Source organism: Amblyomma mixtum, chromosome 7 (assembly GCF_055824585.1).
Source record: "Amblyomma mixtum isolate Tamu chromosome 7, ASM5582458v1, whole genome shotgun sequence".
NCBI classification, from domain to species: domain Eukaryota; kingdom Metazoa; phylum Arthropoda; class Arachnida; order Ixodida; family Ixodidae; genus Amblyomma; species Amblyomma mixtum.
In genome coordinates, this window is record NC_143018.1 from 7,041,659 (window position 1) to 7,065,081 (window position 23,423).

The 23,423-nt window shown below is 50.4% G+C and overlaps 1 protein-coding gene across 3 annotated transcripts in view; it reads right to left on the bottom strand.

Annotated features, from left to right (window-relative positions):
• LOC149334869 (A disintegrin and metalloproteinase with thrombospondin motifs like) overlaps nt 1–23,423 on the bottom strand; it is a 248,035-nt gene that overhangs the window by 70,027 nt on the left and 154,585 nt on the right. For all 3 annotated transcript variants that reach the window (XM_089551502.1, XM_089551504.1, XM_089551503.1), the window contains exon 2: nt 22,256–22,342. In XM_089551502.1, coding sequence (XP_089407628.1) covers nt 22,256–22,327 — 72 coding nt within the window. In that variant the 5' untranslated portion in view covers nt 22,328–22,342. The remainder of the gene's footprint in view (nt 1–22,255; nt 22,343–23,423) is intronic.

Sequence of the window (23,423 nt, forward strand, 5' to 3'; positions counted from 1 at the left end):
ACAACGGGCTTTAAGCCAAAGGCAGCGGGAAAGTGCAAGTAGTTCAGAAACGGCCTTTGTTTAACTTTATGCTTTCATGCTGTATTGAGCAAAGGTGCCTCATCGACACGCCTTTCCATTTGTGGTATTGCACGAATGGCTCCGAAGAAAACTCTCGCAGCAGCAGTGCAGCTTATGCTATTTACGCTTAAAACTGCGTTCATCTGTTGTCAGCCGACTGCAGGTAGAGGTATGTACTGGTGCTTCGTGGAATGCTGCGTAGTCTACCCTCTGTGGATATGCATCAACATTTTTCTTCATGCTAAATTTTAAGTACGAGTTCTATAGTACGTCGCATTTTGTTTTATTCTTGCAAAATGCTAAAAAAATAATTTATATAGGCTTCAGAACAGTCTTATTCATCTTGCTCCTTGTGCTGAGTGTATTGTCTGATACGCATTATATTGTCCTTTTTATTTTTTTTTTATTTTATTTGTCTCACTCTGCTGCTGTGCACGCCTCCAGGGAAAAAATGAACTGTCCGTGAATAAATGGGTGGTAGTTCGGGGCTAGTTCCTCCTTGTATGCGCATGTTTTGTGCTATGGGTGATTATTTCTGCTTAGCAAACTTGTTGTTACGGGCATGCATGTGGCACCAACGAGTCTCGTCTGCAATTTTGTTTTTACAAATTCAGAGTACTTGCGTGGGCTTTGAGCAATGCCGGAGCGAAGGGCTCTGAATTCTTTTCTGCCCGCCGGTGAATTACACGATAAATTTCAGTGCACACGATCCTATCGGAACGGCTGCGATTGGCGGCCCGCAAATCACCACGCGGCAGCTTTCGTAGAAGGTTTATAATAACGATTTCTATGCACGTGGCATTTTCTTAACAAGCCAGCGCCGCTGCTATTGAGAATGTTACTCCCAGGACCTCCTTATCTCGCGGTTGGCTTTGTACTACGTTAACAAAGGCCGATCCATAGCTCCTTTTCCGTACTTTATGGACAAGCCGCATCTCAGTTGAACGTGTTTTTTCACAGCAGGATCTGAAAGGCCGATGATTATACGACTAGCGGGAAGCGTGACATGTTTTTAGAGCTTGCCTTATGGTGACGAAAGTAATGATAATAAACAACTGGAGTCGACACCCGTTCCGAAGGACAGATGGGTAGCCTTAGCGGCAAGGTGTATTCTTAGAAAACAAGGCTTCGTGAAAAGGAATACAAGGGGCGCAATCCAGCATTAATGCTGCACACGAGGCCTTTTCATTTATCGGTTGCACTCTTGTACTGCAAATACGGGAGTGTGTGCTAATGTCCGCACGGACAGGCGTTGAACATTCGTAGTAGACTTTCGAAGGGTAATGACAATAAGAGCTCTAGCTTCGAGCCGGAGAGAGAAAGCCTTATTGGAGGTTAGCAGGGGGCTAACGAGAGTAGCGGTGGAAGAGTCAAACATGAAGGCTTAATTATTCAGATCACAGGTGGACCTCTGACTACCCTCTCCGACAGCTCGTTGAAACCAGACACACCCTGTCTACTGCGCCAGTTGGTTTAGCTTTAGCGCCTTCCCAATGTGGACGAACACGGACTCGTTGCGAGTAAGCGCTACCTGAATTCCTGCATGACGGCCCTATCTTTCGCGTCGTCTCTTTCGCATTTCACGCAGCAGTGCTGAATTCCGCCTTTCCTGTGAATTTCGCGGCAGTTCCTGTGCAACTGCGGACAGGGAGAGAGCGTCGTTTGGCCGCAAACATACAACAAAGCAGTTGCCCCGATTCGCTATAAACTGCTCGCGGGAGGCGTGGAGAAGTGCGACTCTAGCGCACAGCACTTTCATCTTCCTGGGTGATACTACGGCGCAAGTCGACCTTAAGAGCTTCATGTAACCCGACGGCGATGTTTGCAAACTGCTATTATTTTCACAGAAGCACTATGGCATGACTGCTGAGAACTTCTATTACGAAATAGAAAGACTAGTGTTCTTTTAGAATCTAGATCCACTCATGCGGTTGGCTGTTTGAATACGCGAGTCGGAAGTGTGATTGCTACGATGCTTCCCAGTGGCTCTAATAACCGTAAATGTCTACTCCGCGTCTAAGTCCACTTTCACGGCGGTCAACCCAGGCTGCATGAACGCAAACACTGTGCAAAAAATGAGACTCAAAGCGATTACAACGGCCCGCCTCTCTTTGGTTAATTAAAGCTAAAACCACGCGTGACCACTTAAAGAGTATGCGCAAGACAGACTCGATAAGCAGAGATAGCTAAGGCGATAATAAAACCGCTTTTCCGCATCCTCGTCCCATCCAGTACTGAAGTCTGTAGCTCGTAACTATACGAGCAGAAGACAGGTGTAGATGAAACGCATTCTGTAACGTAACGCTCAGTCAAAAAAAGAAAATTCCTTACAGCGTTCTGTCTTCCGTTGGCCTGTGTGTACGATACGTAGCATTTATCCAATATACTGCGCAACCCAAACCACAGAGAACGCAGTGCGCTTATCCATAACCTGAATGTCCCTGACAACTGAGCCTTATATATTGTGACTTCTGCGAGGGCTCAAGGGGGACACGAGTAAGAAGAGGTTCCTGTCGCAACGAAACAATCGATGGGAAACCGAAAAAAAAAAATAAAGAAAACCCGACCGGCCCGGCGACCCGCCGTGGAGATCGCCGCCGACGGGAACGGCACTCACTGACCACGATGCAGCACGGGGCGCATTACACAGCCGCGTCGTGTGTGCGCGTTAGCGTGCTTACTGTAGCCCCGTGTGTGTGTGCGTGCTCGCGCATTTACCATTGGTCTGCCGTCTTCTGCCGGGCCAGCGAAGAGAAAAGAATGGCCTTTCGTAACGTCCCTGCCGCAGCCGTTCGCATGCCGGCGCGAGTCGACCCCCGGAGGTCGCCGTTTTCCCACACACAGCCCCGTGTGCGGAGGAGGCGCGCGGGTCGCCGGCGTGGCCAACTCTCGCCGCATCTTCTTCGCATGCTCACGCGCGCCCCCATCATTGGCGGTCGCGTCGCTGGACGACCACGCACAGCTCTTCTTCCGGCCGTTGCGGGATAAAAAAGAAAAGTGCGTTGGCGATGAGCCGCTCGCGGCTTATGCCCGCCTAGAGTAGGAATATACGGCTGGTACGCGGCCAATATACCGCATCGACGCGGATACAATGGGGGCCCCGCCACTCCAACCCAGAAACTGGCTGTGGTACTTAGTGCTCCGAACGGACGGTTAGACCGCGCGGAGAACTGTGATGGTGACCAATTTGAAGTAGCCTCCGAGGAGGCAATGGTTTATCCGCCGGGGGCTATCGGTTATGCAGCGTTGTTCCTCCCAAAGGGCTACCTTCTGTGCAACTTCATTTTTCTCTTTGCCAAATGTGTCACCAGGCATAGGTTTGGAAAAGGGGATATGGATGTAGAATACAGCTAGAAGCACATTGTGCATTGTCCGCTTTTTAATAGCCACATTGGCGGTCCCACCGCACCCGTCTCCTCTAGGAATCGTTTTCGTCCTGGAGCGTTGGCTAGAGCACGTCCACAACAGGTGTCGTACATCTTCTCATTTCGTTGAACCTTTGATACGTTATCTTGAAAATAAAAATATGAACCAAAACTCAAAGTAACTTTTAATGGAAAGTCACTAAGCTTCTGTTGAAACTTATCACCTGGGGTTCGTAACGTGCTATGTCAGACTACATTAAAGAACCCCGGGTGGTCGAAATTATCCGGAGCCCTCCACTACGGCGTCCCTCATAGCCTGAGTCACTTTGGTACGTTAAACCCCCCATAAACCAAACCAAACCAGTCACGCCTCGCCGCCTCCCCTCTCCATCATGATCATAATCATCAGCTAAGTTCAGATTGAAACAGGAAAAAGGCATGCCCCATTGATTTGCTGTCGCTCTAATCTAGAGTCAGTCGGCCCCGCCGCGGTGGCTCCGTGGTTATGGCGCTCGGCTGCTGACCCGCAAGATGCGGGTTCGATCCCGGCCGCGGTGGTCGAATTTCGATGGAAGCAAAATTCTAGAGACCCGTGTACTGTGCGATGTCAGTGCACGTTAAAGAACCGCAGGTGGTCGAAATTTCCGGAGCCCTCCACTATATGGCGTCCCTCATAGCCTGAGTCGCTTTGGGACGTTAAACCCCATAAACCAAACCAAACGAAACCTCTACCTTTCGCTATGTAACTCAAACTTAAGTCGGCACATACATCTAGAAGCGCCCGTACTATGATTTTCTTTATCTCTCTCCCTTCTTGGCGTTGCTGCAGCTCTCTGTATTGAGGAATGCCAGCTAATTCTGCCCACGTCGTGGAAATGGTGATGTGACAGAAGGCAAAGATAAAGGGGCAGCTCCAGATAAGGAGATCCACTGACACGCCAGGCAAGAAAAAAAAAAGCGCTGCGATGCGTTATTACTAAACATGGTTAGGAGGATTATTTTTTCAGAGCACTCTTGAAGCCCAAAGAGTAAACCACAGGCTGGCTGCGCCTCAAGCGAAGGAAGAGAAACGAACAGTAGCGCGTAACACGACTCCAGGTTATTGAACGAAATAGAGCCAGGTTCAGATGAAAAAGAATGCCGAAAAGAATCACAACTGACGGACTCGGCTCTGACGCAGCCGCTCTTAGTCGTGCGAACAGGTACTGCTTGTGCGTATCATTCCCAGGCTTCTGAAAGTGTCAGAAAATTACTGTTGTGAACGAAATGACTTAACTCGTAATTGTGGGCGCTGGACAAGTCAGGTTTTTTCCCAGGATTCTTCAAGGACGCGGGAACTACCTTGGACTACCAGCATTGAATATGTCCTATCAGTAATATTATTACCGTTCCATTTGTGTGTTAAATGAATTAAATGAGTTTGAAATGAAGTAATAAATACGATCCCTTCCTCCTCCATATTGACAATTAAAGCGCTCAAAAAGACAAGGACCACAGAAAAGGAGAGGCTGAGACATACAAAGCGCTTTGTATGTCTCTCCTTTTCAGTCGTCCTAGTTTTTTTGAGCGCTTTCACTGTCAAAATGGAAAACCAACTCGCCCCAACAATTCCATTATTCTCCTCCATAGTGCGGCCACGTGATGCCACAGCAGTGACGAAGCGCATGCTATCACTGCGTATAGGACTAAACGAGTGGGACGTCTCGGATCATTTAATGTCTTCCAGGTACAACTGCCGCTATAACAGAAAAGGACAGTTAAGCTCGCAGTAATACGATACACGCTCCCACGCGATACATTCCTTGTTTCCGCTTAGGCAAAAAGGGCTAAAAACAGGCACGCAAAAACGCCAGGGGCGACGTGTAGGCCGTAATAATATCCTTTCTTCTCCTTGGCTTTGAGACAAATTGTTGCTTTTTTCTTTCATTCCTGAGCGTCGCCCGAAGGGAGCCGTTCCTCGAATGCTCACTGCGGCGACGAGCTTTACATAACGGAAAAAGCTGGCTGCTTCGCTGTCTCGTCACGTATCCTCGCCAGGTCGTTCGTGCTCTCAGGTACGCTCCAGCGACCGAGCCACGGTGATGTATACACTTCATTACCGGACGACAGGGGTTGTGTTTTACTGGCAGACGGATTTGGCTGGATACAGGCAGTGCAGGACACGCGGTGATGTTTCGACACCTGACCGATCGTCGCATCGACTTTCAAGGACAAGCCCCGTGTCCTTGTCTTTCTGTTTCTCGCCAACTGGGTAATAAACTGCCCGAAGAAGAGGCGACGATCTTGGCGAATTGGAACGCGGCGCGTCTTCGCAGTCCCGTAGGCTGGACGCGCAGCGACGTCTCCCCAGTGGCTACCCATCGGCTCATCAGTAGGCAGTATTTTCTGAAACTCTCTGGATATTCTGCTCACGTGGCTTTTGCCAGAAAGCAGTTGGCGTCAGAGAGTAAAATCTTGGCACTGCGCGTAATGACTGAAGTGGACGCATACTACCGCCCATTCCCACTGCCTTTGCTTGAACAAAGACCACGTGACTCTTTTTTTCTTCATTTCAATATAGTACAATATTTTCGCGGTACCTTTTCTCCGACATGTATACCATATTAATGCGATAGCATTAAGGTTCGCTTTCGTTAGGGAATCTGGTGTCGTCGTCGTCGTTGTCGTCGGTGTCGTCTTCGGCGCTGGGAGCGGAAAATGGGCCGGGGTAGGGTGACCGCCTGAGCCACCCTGGTGGCCATACAGGTGGCAGTTAAATAATGATTAGTCTCGAAAGGTTTCTCGGAAAGAGCAACATGGGTCGCACAAGCCCCACCGGTAGCAGCACCTGCCATCGTAGGGCAGTGGCGCGTCGCTTAAAGCGCTGCACTACGGTCGCCAGGAGTAGTATGAAGACTACCGGGGATCTATGAATGTAATGTAGACAGTGATCAATTTGGCATACATGGGCATTAACCTGTTGACGCTACCGCGTAATGCCCTTAAGGTGGAGCTAAAGAATACCCTCCAATTTTACTTTTTCGTCCCTTTTACGACGGAGTACTTTTTATGTTCTTAATAGTCCCCCCCCCCCCTCCCCCCGCCTCGCATAATATTCCGCCTATATAGTGACCTTAAGGTTGTTTGGTTCTTTTATGGCGGCTTAAAGTCCCAAAGCGACCCAGACTATGAGGGACGCCGTAGTGAAGGGCTCCGGAAATTTCAACCACCTGGGGTTCTTTAACGTGCACTGACATCGCACAGCACAAGGAATTTGGTCTCCATCGAAATACGACCGCCGCTGCCGGGAAGGGTTGGTAAATGACGATGACGGTGATGACACGGAGATGTGTATGTTCTGCGTACTTTCTTGCGGTTGCCTTCTTCTCTTCGCCACAAAGAGCGAGGTTTAACCGTCGTGGTTCTTTTTTACAGCAGCGAAGGAAAGCCTGGTTCTGTTCATAACTCAACTAACTACAAAGCATAGCCATGAAGCATAGCCACGAAGCACCTCGTATAAGGATTGGGTGGGGAATGCAGGTAATGGGGAATGCAGGTGGGGAATGCAGGTAAGCGGCAAATTCCTAGTCTTTTTAACTGTCACCCAGATATAGTTAAGATAATATATGACTCATCCGCCTTGTTCATCTTGCCGAATAAAGCTAGACTGTAATTAAATGGGCATATGTGATTGTTTTAGTTCTATTCCAGTTGGCTTTTGTATTTAAGGTTCCATAAACTGTTCTCGCATATTATGCGAATAGTCGCTTTCATGTGTTGTGACTTCTGGTTCTTATTGTATGTATACGTATCGCATCGGTGGCCCCTGACCCACTATTTCTTGCTGCTGTTAACGCCGCCGCTGTGGCTCAGCGGTTATGGCGCTCGGCTGCTGACCCGAAAGACGCGGGTTCGATCCCGGTCGCGGCGGTCGAATTTCGATGGAAGCGAAATTCTAGAGGCCCGTGTACTGTGCGATGTCAGTGCACGTTAAAGAACCCCAGGTGGTCGAAATTTCCGGAGCCCACCACTACGGTGTCCCTCATAGCCTGAGTCGCTTTGGGACGTTAAACCCCAATAAACCAATCTTGCTGCTGCGAGCATGTTGACTTGTGTTGCACGGTCCTATTGTGGTGCCGAGGGTCCAGTCAGTCGAATGTGAGCCATCTTTTTTTTCGGTTCCAAGGCAGAGTTGTATTTGCAGAAACTACAATTAAAATAACCATAAATTACATCTCCTGGGTGGGCAAACCCGAACACCCATTCACAGAAATCATCACAGGAACGCGGTATAATTACCTCTCAACATTTTCCCCACCATTCGTACGCTTAAAGTTCCAAGATGGTACTGGCTCATGCTTCATACCGTGCACGTTTTTTTAAGACGCGCATGGCACGGTACGAAACGCCTGGAGTCTGCGGAGGTTATCGCTCAGTGGTTGGAGACGTAGAAAGCTGTCCACCCGTGTGGTGGTGCTGCTATGCAGCGACGCACGTGCTAGTGTTTCTTACATGCTCTGTATCTTTGAAGTAAGCTTCACAGGATTTCTCTCTTTCTTTGCAGTTATTTCAAGTATAAGGAGATAGAAATCACTTCCGTTCCGAAAGCACGCAACTACATTTCCCGCCTGGTGGTCACGCCCACTCGAACAAAGCTGCTGGGTGTAACGACCACTCTCTCCCTAAATACCTTATATACCGTGAGCCATCGCCCCGTTGGACCCCATCTGAGTACTCGTTAATTCTATTTTTTCACCCGCATCGGCTTTTTTTAGGCTCTCGTAAACCAACTGACGCCACGGGCTGTGTAACACAGGCGCGTTGTGGAGCATGGATCTCTCCGAGCGCCTTCTTCAGTGAACTTTATTGTGCAAACTGCCGGCGCCGCACCCGTTCTTATTAAGCAAGTGGGTCAGCGGGTGCACGGAAGTGGCTGCAGTGACGTCAGCTGATTATTTCCTGGATCACGGTGGCCAGCTCCGTTTCGGCCCACGCCTCCGCTCCCACGCAAACAGCGCGCACGCGATCAATGGGCTGCGCGGCTTACGAGGTGCTGCGCTGGGCATATAACTTACGGCTTGCTGGAGTCGCTCGGGAGTTATACGTCTTGTGGGAGCCGGCCGCTGCTGCCTGCGCCGATTCTGCTCCCGCGCGCCATCCTACCGCAAAAATATAAATCAGAGAAGCGGAAACGTTGACTGTGTGACGGGCGTTGTCTGCGTCCGGGCCTCGCACTTCCCAGTTTCTATGCGCCGCGTGGGTCCGCAGGTCGTGAGAACGTGAGGAACAGTCCAGACTGCGCACCCGCAATAGAATTTATACACGCATTACACACCCGCTCAATGCATAACTGCGCCTCTCCCAGTGCACGCATAGTAGGCATAAACGTGTGACGTATTCAGAGGCTGCACGTGACGTCCAGTCGCTGGCGCCATTCCTATGAGCACCATCTGCACTCATTTTTTACAGCGCAGCTGTTAGTGGCTCACTCTAGGCGTGAGCAGTGTAGTCGGCGTAACATATCACGTGACCACGAACTGATTACGTGGCTCATAGAGCGCTACTGATTAACTTTCGGAACAGCGACGTCATCACTCACAGGACCGCCTTTACGCTCATTTTTTCTCAGAAACATGGCGTCATCAGTGACGTGACCTCTCAGACGCCTCTGATAGGTTCCCAGGATTCGTGATGTCATCCCCAATGGTATATAAAACGGCGTGACACAGTTCCTCCCCGATACTACTCGTAGTTATTTCAACGTTGACATTCAAGAGATTAAGAACTTTGGCACTGACGTCACGCTGAACATTAACAATTTCAAGCTGGTGCCGTCAGAAAATGTAATCACAACCTCGAGTAGCGATGGTATTTCGCAAACAATAGCTCCGCTTTATTAACACATAACCGATTGTCGTAAATAACCTCTGAGAGTGATTTTTGTTCTTATGGCATACGCGTAAGTATGAAGGAAGGAGAAACCTTTGATCAGAAGGATAGCACTTTGGCCTACGTAGGGGGAAAGAAGGATCGAGTAAAAACTTTAAGGAGATGCACGTCACATACTGCCAAGAAGATTGGCGTCTCGAGCGTGCTCTAAACACAAATGCACCTTTATGGGAGTCGAGTCATTTATGGGAGTCATTATCAAATAAATAGGAGTCATTTATTTTGGCGCCGCGGGTGGAAGATGATGAAGACGGTGTTGTGCAATGCGTAGCGCGAGAGGGGCGAGCTTCAAGCAAACTCGATGAGCCGGTCGTACCTCGTGCTTTCGCACTGAAATTCAACCCATGCGGAACCGTAGCGTTGTCTTCTCGAGCACTGGCGGAAAAGTAACGATATAAAATAAGTGACGCTAGAGCACAAATATAGATTAAACCCATTCGGCTTGGTCGACGTTTATGTAGACCTGCAAGTGGATATCAGTCAAGGGCCTCTAGAAATAGCTTCAAACCTGAAGGGCCATGCGACCACAATCTTACAATCTTCTACCTACAATCGGTCATGGCTATGCCTTCAGGCGCAATGCACCGAACTAACAAGCCGGCCCAGGGTGTACAGCAGAGACCCACCCTGCGGGTATCGTGCGTGCAACGTCCGCCCCGCGTTAGCAAAGTGTACTCACACCACGGTTTCTATTCTCACACCTGCATATAGTAAGGAGAGAATGACAGAAAGCGGATTGTGTACAAACAGACGCTATGACGCTACGGGGGCGTCTGGGCGGGGCGGCGTGTGTTGTCGAGTCAGCGCGGAAGTGGCCTTTGCCGCACCGGCGGCGATAATTGCCGGTGGCGTGCCGCCGCCGCCGCCCTTGTGTGGACGCGTGCGCGCGCGGGCGCACTGTGGAACCGTCTATGTAGGCCACTGATCGGCTATAAATACGGACGGCGGACACGAGGAGGACGCTATTTTTAAAGCCAGCCGGCACGCGCTGCGTCCATTGTTCGTCGTCGTTCCTGAGGGTCTCCCCCCCCCCTTCCCTCTCGCCTCCTTCTCCACCTCCCTTTCCACCCTTTCTTTCCCCTATGCGGAAGCTCCGATGAAGCGGAACACGGCACTGCGGCTACCACGGCTGAGCACCGACTACTTCTCCCTCTTTCATCCTCTCGGACCGTTCGTTCTTTCCTTGTGCGAATGCCTGCAAGTTTGTATTTGTCACTGCCGCAAGCTCACGCTGCTTCCTATTTTCACCTTCTTTCACTTCATCGATCTCTTTTTTCTACTCTTCCTCTTTGCTCCACTGATTCATTTTTTTGCTCATTTTTTCTTTTTGGTGTGTGTTTGGTGGAGTGTACGTTCAGCTGCGCGTTTGAAGTTCTCTCTTCGTTCTCTCTATTTACTGTTCCTGCGCCCATCTTTCTTTCTTTGCCGTTTTTTCGTTATGCGCATCTTTCTCGCCCTCTCTCTCTTGCAGTGTCGGTTGCGTCGGGCTTCCTCCGTCGGCGTCAGGCAGACGAGGCTGGAGGTAGTCGCTCACCTTCCCTCCCATTGGCCGTTTCGTTGTCGCGCTTTCTTTTTTGTCGTTTGTTTCTTGAGGCGTACGCCGTGCCCCGCTGTCACTGCCCGTGCTGCTCGGACAGCGCGATAAATGAAAACCCTCTCTCTTCCCTTCGTCTTTCGTACTTTTTTTCTCCGTTGCGCCATATTTTGTCGCGATATCCGTTTTTAGGACGCAGACGATGCCTCCGTCGACATTTAGGAGCTTGTTCCTTCATGCGTTCTTTTTCTTCACTCTTCCTTCCCCAGTTTTTCACACTCTTCTGCGACTTCCCATCATCTTTTTCCTTGCGAGTTTCTATTCAGTTCGTTTAGTACGTTTTTTTTTTTCAATTCAGACGCGAAGTCGCGCCGTCTTCAATTTTTTTCAATTTAAAATCAATTTATTTCGAATTTCTTGTAATTACACGAAATGCCGTCGGTGCCGTTCGGACGGGGGCTCGCGACACGAGCAGGAGCTGACCTCGGTGCAAAGGGTTAATGCGCGCCCCTGACGCGCACCAACGTCGCGGATCCTCCTGGTGTTACAAGCGGCGGCTAATCGCCTTCTCACGCTCAGATGCACCGTGCGCATGCGCGTTCAAAGGATTCGGCCACACAGCCGCCACTTTGTACTTTCATTTGCGGGAGCGCGGCCCTGTGCGTATAATCGTACGACGCCTTCCTCGCGTCTTTGCTATATGCTCTCCTCTGCGACGCTTTTCCCTTGCTTTCTTTATTTTTTCTTTCGCGGTCCGAGGAAGAGACCGGCTACGAATCGCTTTATATCCTGTTCTGGTCTCAGCCAGCGTACACGGCTTGAGGATTTTTTAGGCTTTGTGTAGCGGGTCGGTGTCGCATCGCAGGCGTGCTTGTAGGGGCGGAACGATTTCCTCGCGATAAAAGCGACACGGCACCATAAGAAGTAGCTTCTGGGTGCTCGCCTTTTATACACTGGAAACCCGAGAACTTTCTCCTCCGTTCTGACCGCTTTGCATTAAGTTATACGGTCCGTTTTGCTTGTGTTACTTCGTCATTTCCTTCGGTTGTTATAGCCTGCATACCAAGACTACACGGGGCAGGAAAAAGGAACTATGCAGTCACTATGCTTATCCTGTCTTTTTGCCTTCTTGCCATGGACAGCCTGACATCACACTTGGTGTCCTCTGCTTTTCTTTATTCTATCATTTTCTCCTCGTATCAGTGCTGACGCAGCTCTACAATGGAAGGTGGTCAGAGTTTTTAATTTGAAATCCGTGAAGGTCGGCTGTCGTAACATGTTTTCCCTAAAACACAAGAAAGCTTCAGCATGGAGACTGCTGTAATATGTTTAATAGCGCTTACAAACGGAAATAATCGAATTAATACCTGGTACTGCAACGTACCGCACTTGCATCCCGCTTCATTTCAGGGTTGATTTCCGCTATCCATTTTCAACACGCTTTTCAGATTATCTCGGCAATGTTTCACGTCGCAGAGTGACATTCTTGCCACAGAGTAGTAACCCCTAAATCACCTCACAGCTTCACAGCCTCACAGCTTCCCATAGATTTTCCACCCACTTGTGCTAACAAGGCTATTGCTTTCGATATACGCGCACAGAAGTCAAAGCGGTGAAAGAAGGGACAAACATGCTTATTGTTATTGTCTTCGTCCTGTAGCTTTGTTGCATAATAATGAAGGAATACCAACTAGCCCTAACCGCCGTTCTTCTAAAGCGGTCATGACTGCAGCGAGCAGCACGCCTTGAAAGCCAAGCAATTTCACTGCTACCACAAAGGCTTAGAAGGCCACCTTACAAGGCAAACAGAGATGATTCCATGTAACATGAGCAGCGGTTTCATGAACCTCTCCCTAGTTATGTCCATTACATTAAGTAGCTTTCTCTGGGCAACTGCTCACTTACAGGCTTCTAACTTCACTTTTTTGGTTCGCTCTAGTCGGATACAAGGCAAGAAAAAAACGTCTCTTCCCTTTCGAAGGACCCCCTCCTATAGCCAATGGCGTCGGCCGATTTTCATGAGCCTGCTAGTGTGACAACGCAGGGGGTGGCGTGACAAAGCAGGGAGGCAACTATCCCGGACTACGCAGGACCCTTTCATCTGCCACTTCCTGTATTGTCACACAAGCAGATTCACGAGAATGAGCCGAAGCCGTTGGTTGGAAGGGGATTCTTTTGACGGGGAAAAGCCGCTTTTTTCTTCACTTGTATCCGACTATGGAACTTGTGCCTCGCTAGCGAAACAGCCGTCCCATCTGCGGATGAAGCTCTGGAGTAAGCCGAGTAAGCTCGGAGGAGCGTCGAGCCGGCTGAAATAAATCAGCGGAGGGCGAAAGGTGCGAAGAGGATGATGAAGGCGAAGGATGAAGTTGCAGGAGTAACGTGCAGCGCAGCAAACGGTCAATTTTATGACGCCGACAGCAACAAATGGTAAATAATGGATGAAGTCGTTCCTTCGGCTGATTTCTAAACCGAATGACGTGCACGGCGAGCTGAACGGCAACGCAGAAGAGAGCGCCAGCGTGAGTCAACCAAGCCAGAGGCGATATGCCGAAGGAGAGCGGCTAGGACAGTGTAACCTTGCTAAACGGGATGGGGAAGCAGACGAATAGCAAGAAACACCAAGAGTCGGCGAATGATGAAGTAGCCGGAGGAATGTGCAGTCGAGAGGCGTGTGCAAGGGACTTCAGAGGCCGTCGAAAAGAGGGATCGGCGACTCGAATCGCAACTAGCAGCTCGGGCGACTTATCGAGGAGAAAGCCGAGGAATGACTGCAAGGACATTTTGGTGCAACTCGCAATTTCAGGCTTAGAGAAAGCTAAACAAAGATGAGAAAATAGCTAAACAAGGAGGCACGTGGCAGCGCACCTAAGTCACCTTTGGCTCAATAAAGTAGATCGGGGGCATTTGTTTCTAACTGAAAATCTCTCACGACACTCGCTCTCTCTCGGGGTGAGAAAGCGGCGATAGTGCCTTGCCTGGCTCCGTACCTCGCGGGCTCTATTCACATACTAGCAAATCACCACTCATTACGCGGTGGCTCAGTGGTTATGGTGCTCGGCTGCTGACCCGAAAGACGCGGACTCCATCCCGGCCGCGGCAGTCGAATTTCGGTAGAGGCGAGGTTCTAGAGGCCCGTGTACTGTGCGATGTCAGTGCACGTTAAAGAACTTCAAATGGTCGAAATTTCCGGAGCCCTTCACTACGGCATCCCTCATAGCCCGAATCTCTTTGGGACAGTAAACCTCCATAAACCAAATTAAACCAATCAAAACAGCCGCTTCACCCTCCTACCACGTCGCCGTACATTAGATTCAAAATAGAGTACGGTCTGGCGGCAGCTGTAGACAAACTGCTATATCTCACCTTACCTCCTTCATCGCTACCGCCCTACCTTAACCCTCCCACTTCCTTCCTTAAGCCTACCTTAACCCTCCTGTAGGAATGCCCCAAACCCATGGAAGTTCCCCCATACCCAAGCCTTCCCCCCCTTTCATGGGAGGCCACTCTGCGAGCTGCTCTCCTTGAAGTCGAGGCCTGTGGACTCTTGGGACCCCTTGAGGACCTTTTGTTCTTCTCTTCTTCAAATAAAACTGCTCCTCCTCCTTCTCTCCGTCTTATTTCTCTCTTTGGACAGTGCGACACCTTCCCATAGCACATGGTGCAATTACTTGGAACATATTACTGTAGATGGCACATCCTCAGTGAAGTGAACGCACACATGGGGCGCATTCCACTGTCACGTTCGTACCACAACGTTCCTCTTACAGCGCCGTCGACAACAAACAAAGGTAAATAAAAGAAGCCACGAAAGAATGTGGAAGTGCGTACACTCGTGCGCGCGCAGCAACCTCCTCCTCTTCGCGATACACGGTCGGGGCCTCGGGCTGTGTTGCTGTTGCCTCGAGAAGAAGAACGACGGCTGCGGCGCCTTCTGTTCTGCGCTCGGGGAGCGGAGGAAGTGTTCCGCTTGTGCAACTCGTCTCTTCCGAGGAAACGAGCCCGCCACTTCCCCGTGTGATGAAGCCGCTTCCTCGCTACCTCCTTCTCCCCTCTTGTCCAGTGCTTCTTCCCCTCTTTTCCTCCAGCGAGACCCGCGCACGTGCCAGGATCGGGCCGGGTCAGCACCGTTCACAGCCCGGCGCGCACTCGTCTCCCCTCTCAGGGGGGAGGCCCGCGGTCAGGCTCTGATTGGCAGCGAACACGGCTCGCTTGCCGCCTGCCCCACGCTTCGGAAAGCGCCACCGTTCGCCCATACACGCCAGCCGGTTCGCCAGCTCGTGCGCGGAGGGGGACCAAGCTGTTGAACCACGCGATCCCAGAGTGGCGTGGACGCGCGCTTGCTACACATGTAGCGGACGTCCCGCTTGAGGCAAACGTCCAAGAGGATGACCTCTGTGTTCGTGCACACGCGTGGAGTGAAGGGGAAAGTGTGTTCAGTGCGACACCCAGTGTGGCCAAAGCCCTCTGCTGTTCTTTGTCAGCGAGTCGCGACCTAACAGGACGGCTTCAGCGTTCAGCTGCACGATTGGACAGTGTCGGCAAGGCTGCCCTGCTGAAAAAAAGTTGTATGATGCAATAAACTCATACAGTTTATCATACAAATAGCATAGACTTATCATACAAATCATAGAAAATTATCATACAAATGCCATACATTTCTCGTTTGGTTTGGTTTATGGGGTTTAACGTTCCGAAGCGACTAAGGCTATGAGAGACGCCGTAGTGGAGGGCTCCGGAAATTTCGACCACCTGGGGTTCTTTTGCGTGCACTGACATCGCACAGTACACGGGCCTCTAGAATTTCTCCTCCAAAGAAATTCAACCGCCACGGCCGGGATCCAACCCGCGTCTTTCGGGTCAGCAGCCGAGCACCATAACCACTGAGCCACCGCGGCGGCCCATACATTTCTGTAAAATCATACGGTCATCATAGAGGTGTCATAGAATATCATACAAACAGTATGATATATCATTCAGATTGTATGATATTCTATGATGAAGCCTCTATGAGGTTATTGCATCATAGAACTTTTTTTCAGCAGGGTGATGGTTCGGGTCGACCTTTGGTACACTTTCAACAGAGCAGGGGACAATGCTGAGTGGGATAGTAGACATTTTGGGAAACGTACAGCTCAAAAGGCGAGTTACTAGGCAGCAAACTGCGGGATACACTCTACCTGACCACTCATTTTCTCCCACAGCCTTTGTCTGATGTCCCCATACCGGTGATTAAACTAAGAAAACTGCATACACACTCCCTGTGTCGCTTACAGGCGTTCTTACTTAGCTCCTGCAAGGGCTAGTGTAACGCCCAGCCGAGTCCGCCAGGTCGGTAACTGTTATGCTAAAGCCCTCTATTGTTGTCTTCGTGATCCTATCTAAACTAGCTCCATCTGGAAAAAAGACACTGGCTGGATGGTGTCGCGCGCTTGGCAGCCACCGCGACCTCAGGGGTCCAAGGATGACTGACTCCTGCTTTTCCGCAACCTTTGTGCGTATGCAGGAGAGACGTTGCGCGACACCGCGAGGGGCGTGGAGGTGACAAGGCCCCCGACGAGAGGAGAAAAGGCTTTCGTTCAAGCGCATGCGCGGCGTTTCGTCCGGACGACCAGACACCGGGGGACGCCTGTGCACGCGCTACCCTTGCATAACGGCGCCTGCCACGGAACAGCCTTCGCTGCCGGCGGTTTGAGAGCTCCTCGTTCTCGGGATCTCCATGACATCCTTTGTGGGCAGTATTCTTCGGTTTGTTTCTTTGTGATGGCATGGTTGCAGGTGGCTTCTCGAAAACTGTCGCGAAGCACTCGCAGACCTAACGTTTCGCAAACGGACTGACTAGGCGATGGACAGACCGCACGGACTGTTGATCACTCAGCTGTGATGGTCGTATGCTGCTTCTAGGTTTCGCTTTGTTCCCATTTGCAGGCAGCAACGGAGTTTACCGGCGAATCAGCTATTACATAAAACAATTTTTTTTTGTTTGGGTCAAGCCGAACGCGCTCGGCATTCTACAAGCAGCGTGCTCTTGGGGGGCCGTAACAAACAGCACATGACAAAACAATGACCATCAAAGGAACGCACAAAAATGGCAGGTCAGCACAACAGCAAAGGGAGAACCGTGTCGTTTTGTCGCCGTGCAGTTTTAACGCGGTAACGTTAAGGAGCCCGTGTCGTGGAAAAGTCAGCGTCGTCGTTTGCGTTCCGCGTTGTTGACCGTGAGCGAAAAACCCACAGAAAATCCCCTGAGAAACAACAAAGGGGGCAGGTTATTTCGTATGACATTGTGACGTCATCACTACCTTCTCACCGTGGCAGGTGGCAATTAAATAATGACTGATCGCGAGAGGCTGCTCGGGAAGAGTAACGTAGGTCTCACAAGCCCCACTGGTGGCAACACTCGCCATTGCAGGGCAGTGGCGCATCCCTTAACCGATGTAGCACTGCGCCAGGGGAGGTATATGACGACTCCCGAGGTCCTATGAATGCAAAGTTGAGAATGACCAATTGCGCATATGTGGGCACCAACTCATTGACAGCATCGCGCTATTCTCTCAAGGCGGAGCTAAAGTGTCCCCTCCAATTTTTTTTTATTATTGCGAAAGCAATACTACGCCAGCCCTAACCACGCGTCACGTGGTCCGTGGACCCCCCTGCTCCTCGAGGAGCCGCCGCCGCGCCTAACAGATGGTGTGACGTCAGCCTCTCCGTTGCTATGGCGACGCGTGACGTCAGCTTGCTCTCTCCACCGCAGCCAGGAGGAGCCCGTCGTGCGGCGCTCCTCGAGGAGTCTCGCCATGGAAGCCACCGACGAAGTCTATATCTGAATCTAGTTGCTCTACTGCTTCTGAACAGTTTAACTCTAAGGCGACAGCCAAGCAAGCTAGGAAGAATGCAAGAAGGAGGTTACAACGTGCCCAGGAAACGGAAGAACAACGAGAAGAACGACTGCGGAAACGACGAGAAGCCGAAGCAGCTAAACGAGCTGTATCGAGTTCAGAAGCTGGGATTAGACAAGCTAAGCGGAATGAAGCCAAGCGGAAACAACGCGCCCAGGAAATAGAGGAACAGCGAGAATAACGTTTGCGAAAACGACGAGAATGAGAAGCAGCTAAGCAAGCCATGCTTTCGCAACCAACCAGGTTTAACCAGAGCTAAACTACACCAATTTTTTTGTAGTGCTGCTCGGACCCCTGCCGTTTTGTAGTACGCTGTTTCTGCGTGTCTCCTGCTCTTGGCAGCTGTAGTGATCTGTTCTGTAAAAAATTAAATCCGTCGTACAAGCCACGTGTTAAAGGTTTCTTAGAATTGGACAGGATAGTTTCTAGGACCTTCCGGTGGGAAATTTTATTAATGGAAGTGATGGGAAACGAGAGAAATGCGCTGTGGAATGCACTCAGCACTCGCGCAGAGCGTAAAGGGAACCGAAGAACAAAGTCCAGCCAACTGTATGCTTATAACGCGTACACACGCTGCGCCTGAGAGCTATGTTTAGAGGTATACACTCAACGCAGCTTTGATTCGCGGCAGTCGACGCCCTCTTTTCAAGGCCTGAAAGAGACGCCACGTCCAAGAAATGTCAACCGGGACGACGGATGACTGTTCACGGCCGCCATTTCGTAGCCTGGCTTCAATCTGGCTAAGAACGGGCAGACTAGCACGCTCACCAGTCACGACATTATCCGACTCACGACGAGTTCAGCGCGTCCACGCTTGATATATCGATTTTAGTGGCAGACTCGATTACAACAAACCCTTTCTTGCCGAAATTTGGCGGGCTTTCCGCCCTTTCCGCTGCACCCAATACGACTACCTTCTATGAAGACCACCTTGGGCCTAACTTCACTTGCATTACGACGCAGAATTGCACGCCTGTGTCTTTTTCACAAAATGTTTCATCATGAGTTCATTCGGTAGAGTTCCTTCTTCCCCCTTAATATATTCCAGGCTGCATAGATCACATACACAAGGCATTTCTAGATGCAAAATGAAACCTACTTGTATTCTTTCAGTCTCCGCACGTCGTATGACTGGAACGACCTTCCTTCCTTCGTTTGCCACAATTTCTGAACCTGTATTGTTTCGGTCTGCTGTTACCACTTCTAATGTGTAATATTTTGGGTTGATCGCTTGCTCCAACTGTTATCCATAGCCTTAGTCGCTTTGGGACGTTAAACCCCATACACCAACCAACCGTTATCCATGTTTTGGTAATTTATTGCGATCTGATCTTTTTTGTATTGTCAGTGTCATTATACCCACTCCCCTCTGCTATGCTTTTCCTTGAGGGTTAAATAAACAAATAAAGCAGTAAATTTAAGCTCATCACTTGAAGGCCTTTTTTTAAAGACCACGAAAAGGCCTTGACAACGCGACTATATCTGCTTTATGCTTTGGTATGCAGAAATAAGGATTTGGCGCAAAAAAAAATAAAATATTACTTTTTATTGTTCATCACTTGTCAAAAGAATTTTAAAATGTGGTTTTCGTTCATGGGCGAATAATGAGAAAGCCCCCCCCCCCCCCCCCCCCCCTCTAAAAAATATTCATAGGAAACCGATAAATCCGCTCCTGCTTTTTTATTTGGTGGATCAGCCGAGGGTTGGAGACAAGGAAGTCGCATGTGCCGTGAATGACATCAAAACTTTCAGTTTGCCCTTCTACCTCAAATACATGCGAATATATTCTGTATTTCGCCCAGCTTTATCAAGCAAATCTCTTTGATTGTGTACATGATTGCGCGATTTTCGGGTAGCAGCTCCAATCAGCCTTCACAGTTTCATTTGTCTTTCGCTCAATTCTCTCCATAAAGTTCGCTTCAATGGCGTGCCCGATGAACACGCACACAATCGCTCGTGTCGCTATGTTTTATCGATAACGACCGCTCAAAGTCGCAGCGAACAGGGGCAAAATGTCATTCGATCAAGCATTGCTTTTGCCTCAAAGCTCCCGGTAATCGAGGTCGGCGGCGATGCGCAGTTATACAATCCACTTTCACCACCCGAACGAAGTCGAATGAAGATTTATCGTTCGGTTAATTCCCGCGATGCATCGCCCCGACGCAACCCCCGTCCCATTAAGGATCCATCCGCCGCGCATATGCCGCGCTCAGGACGAATGGGACGACAGAACGAAATAAACTGCGCGGCTAACTCTCCGTGCGGCCAAGCGTGGATGTCTTTCCACGGTCCTTTTAGCAGGAGACCTTGCCGTGGCCGCGCGTAATCAATGCGCCTTATTCATCTTGCCCTGAGTGCCCATTTGGCACGAACTGAAGAAATCCACGGGGGGGATCATCCTCACACACCCTCCTCCCCTTTTCTGCGTGTGAGGTCGACGGTATACAGACGCGTAATCGGTTACACGCCGTCCTTCGGCGAGGGTCCAGGCGGCGGCAGCCTCATCTCCGGTAAGCGCGCCGCCTTCTTTCGCCGTGGTTCCCCGGAGGCAACGGCTGCTGTCGTTCGCACTACCCGCGAGGAAGCAGGGGCTCTCACAGAGGCGACTTCGGCGCAGCCGCGAACGAGGTCAAAGACGTCCGGCGCTTTGTGCCTCGGGCGGCGCTTTCGCCGTCCAAGACATACACGGGCACGCGACGGCCCGCGGTGCGTGCGTACACCGCTTTTCCCCCAGTTGTCGTCGCGTGTGCGGCGCTGCCCCGAGGCTGGCACAGTGACGCACGCCACTATGCCGGCTTTCCGAACGCGTCGCGTAATCAAAGGGGTCCCGCGGCGGCAAGACGGCGCACCCACCGCTAAGTGGTCAAGAGCGTGGGCGTGGCGCTGTGTGAATATGAAAGACCTATAGCGCTAGGAGGCGAGCGACCCTCCGCCCATGACACGAGGTGTTCCGAAAGAACGGTGGTATATTCGTTTTTTTATATATATATTTCATAGGCTGTGCGCTAAAAAGATGTTCATAGGAAAAAATGGTATAGAGACGACAGGAAAGAAGCGCATTCCTTTTTTTTTTGTGCGCTGCCCAGGGGGGCTGACTGCTCACTTTCGTCCTGCGGTATACAAAGCCGGTAATTACTTGTGTAATTTGTAATCCGTGACAAGTCTGTGACGTCATCGCTCATGCTGCTTGACCCGTGGGCGAACTGGTACAAGTGATGATGAGAAGCGTGTTTACTGTAGTCCGATCCAATTCAAGAACCAAGCGGTTGTTTCCCCTCAAAGAAGGCCCTCAAAGCAAGTGTATCAAGTGCCTAATACCATGGCGTCCTGATCATGACAGGAACGTGATGAGAGTTGGTCAATATAATTCTCACATGTCATAACAGCATGTCATAGACAACTGCGGAATATCGCAAAATGGAATACTGAATATTTAGCGACGAACAAAAACAACATTGGTTCTTGGTTGCCCAAAAATTGTTCCATTTCACGATGACCCGGACTATGCAACCGAGGATGCCGTCCATCACTTCAGATTGCTGCAGCTATGTGTTCCCTGCAATGATAAATCCGACTGTATATCTGATATGACGCCGTTCTTCAGGGCGTATTATTGCAAAGGGTACCCTTCTGTGTCAAGCCTGACTGCACGTCCAGGGAAGTCGTTCCGGCAGTAGTGTCCACAAAATTTCACCTTTCATGATGAACTGGACTGTACGCCGAGGCCACCAATCTTAAGCACAGAATATTCCAGTCAAATGTATCTTCTTGTGGTGAATGTGTTGTATGGCTAAGGAAGACATTTTTAATGTCGTAGCATTTAGGTTGTCGTCTTGCAAATACCATCCGATTTCTCCGTAACGAAATTTCCTGACTGTTCGAATGGGTCGTTACGTCATCAGCACCAACAAATTTGAAAATCTGAGGACTAGAATATCAAAGTGCCTTTCCCTTGTATTGCCATAAGGCATATTAACCCGATCAACTCTTCCACCTTAATCCATCCGCTAACCCCTACTACCCTTCCTTAATCTACCCACAAATGCAAATTTATAACCCACTAATCAAAAGTTCCAAATTTTGGGGGTCTTGTGAAGTATTTAGGGGCGGGCCAGCTTTCAAATGCTATCCCATTTTCTTCTTTACGAATGTAGTTTTTAAGAAGTTTTGAGACGTTTTAAGAAGTTTTTTAGACAAGAGTATTCTAATCGAGTGTTCCCTTTTACTACGAGCCCGACTGTACGTTCAAGGACGCCGTCCCTCAGTGCAGATGGTCTTCCAAGGCGGAGAGTGCAAACCGCTTTCCGCTTAAGCTGCGCTTTGCGCAACCGCTATAAACGCTGACCGGCCACTGAGCGCAGGTTCACCTCGACCAGCGCAGCAGGCCAGCGTTCACGAATGGCCGCATCCGATGAGACACAGAAAGAAAAAAAAAGCAGAAATGAGGGGAGTCTCCCTTGCTCACTCACCCCTTGGGCGCCGTCGCATCGCCAGGTAGCAGCCAGCAGCAGCAGCATCGCCGCCAGGGTCGCGAGGGTCATCGTGGACCGGACTCCCTGCAAAGTCGACATTGGCCATATGAAGATCAGGAACACGGCCGCTCGGACGGCTTTCCCACCGAGCAGACCCCGTGTGTCCGCACCGAACGCACGATTCTCAGCGGGCTTTCCTGCGCAACGCTTCGATCGACCGGTGCCATTAAGAAAGCGTGCTTACCCCAAAGGTGCCGACAGGATATGCAGATTGTAACCGCCATTTATTGGCTCGCTTCCATCGTTTTGTTGCGCCCCGTCTCCATTGCAGGCTCGACCCGGCAGTATGCGCACAGGTTTGCCTTGGCTCTTTCGCTTTTGCAATGGTCATAATTTACCGTTTACCGCAAAAGGAGGACCTGGCCCCGAGCGTTCCGCGGTTGCGATCGACGTCGGTGCTACCAGCGTCGCCTGAATCGTGCATTTCTCAATCGCAGTGCTGGTTTGCTCGAGGTCGCCCGAATTCGCTGAATTAGATAACGTGCAGTACTGGCGCTACCACGACACTTTGCTTTTTGAGCATCAACATCACGTGGAGAGTTTCCGACATTCAGTTCAAGGAAATGAAGACACTACTGTATTTTGTTATTTCGCTACACTACGGAGTGAGCTTCACGATCCCAAGCGTTACGTTCAGAATTACTGTTATCATAAACATTGTATTGTCTGCGCAAACACCCGGTAGCAACGAAGGTGTACGAGGCGCATGAGCTTTCGAGGACCAAGAAGATAAAAAAATAATGACGCATCCCGTAGAGTACGACGTTACCACGCCCCCTAACCCTTGCGGCGTGCATGTTGCACTGTGATTCGAACCTAAAGAACGCCGCGGCTCCGTCGAAGCAGTGTTTCCCACAGGAGGCGAATCATTCGGCGATCGTGACCGACGTTTTCCGGCAAGCTGCAACTATGACTCATTGCCGTGGGCTCTCCAGCATATCTTTTCGCTGCACGATTCCGCGTGGGGTGGACAATACGAAATCTATACAGACTCGTGCGGCCTGTGGTTTGGTATTCAGCGGCCTACGACTGCTGTCCCTGGGTCGTAACTTGTGTCTCACGCGCGATGTAGACTGCAGAGACGTCAGTGTTCTACGATCCTGCT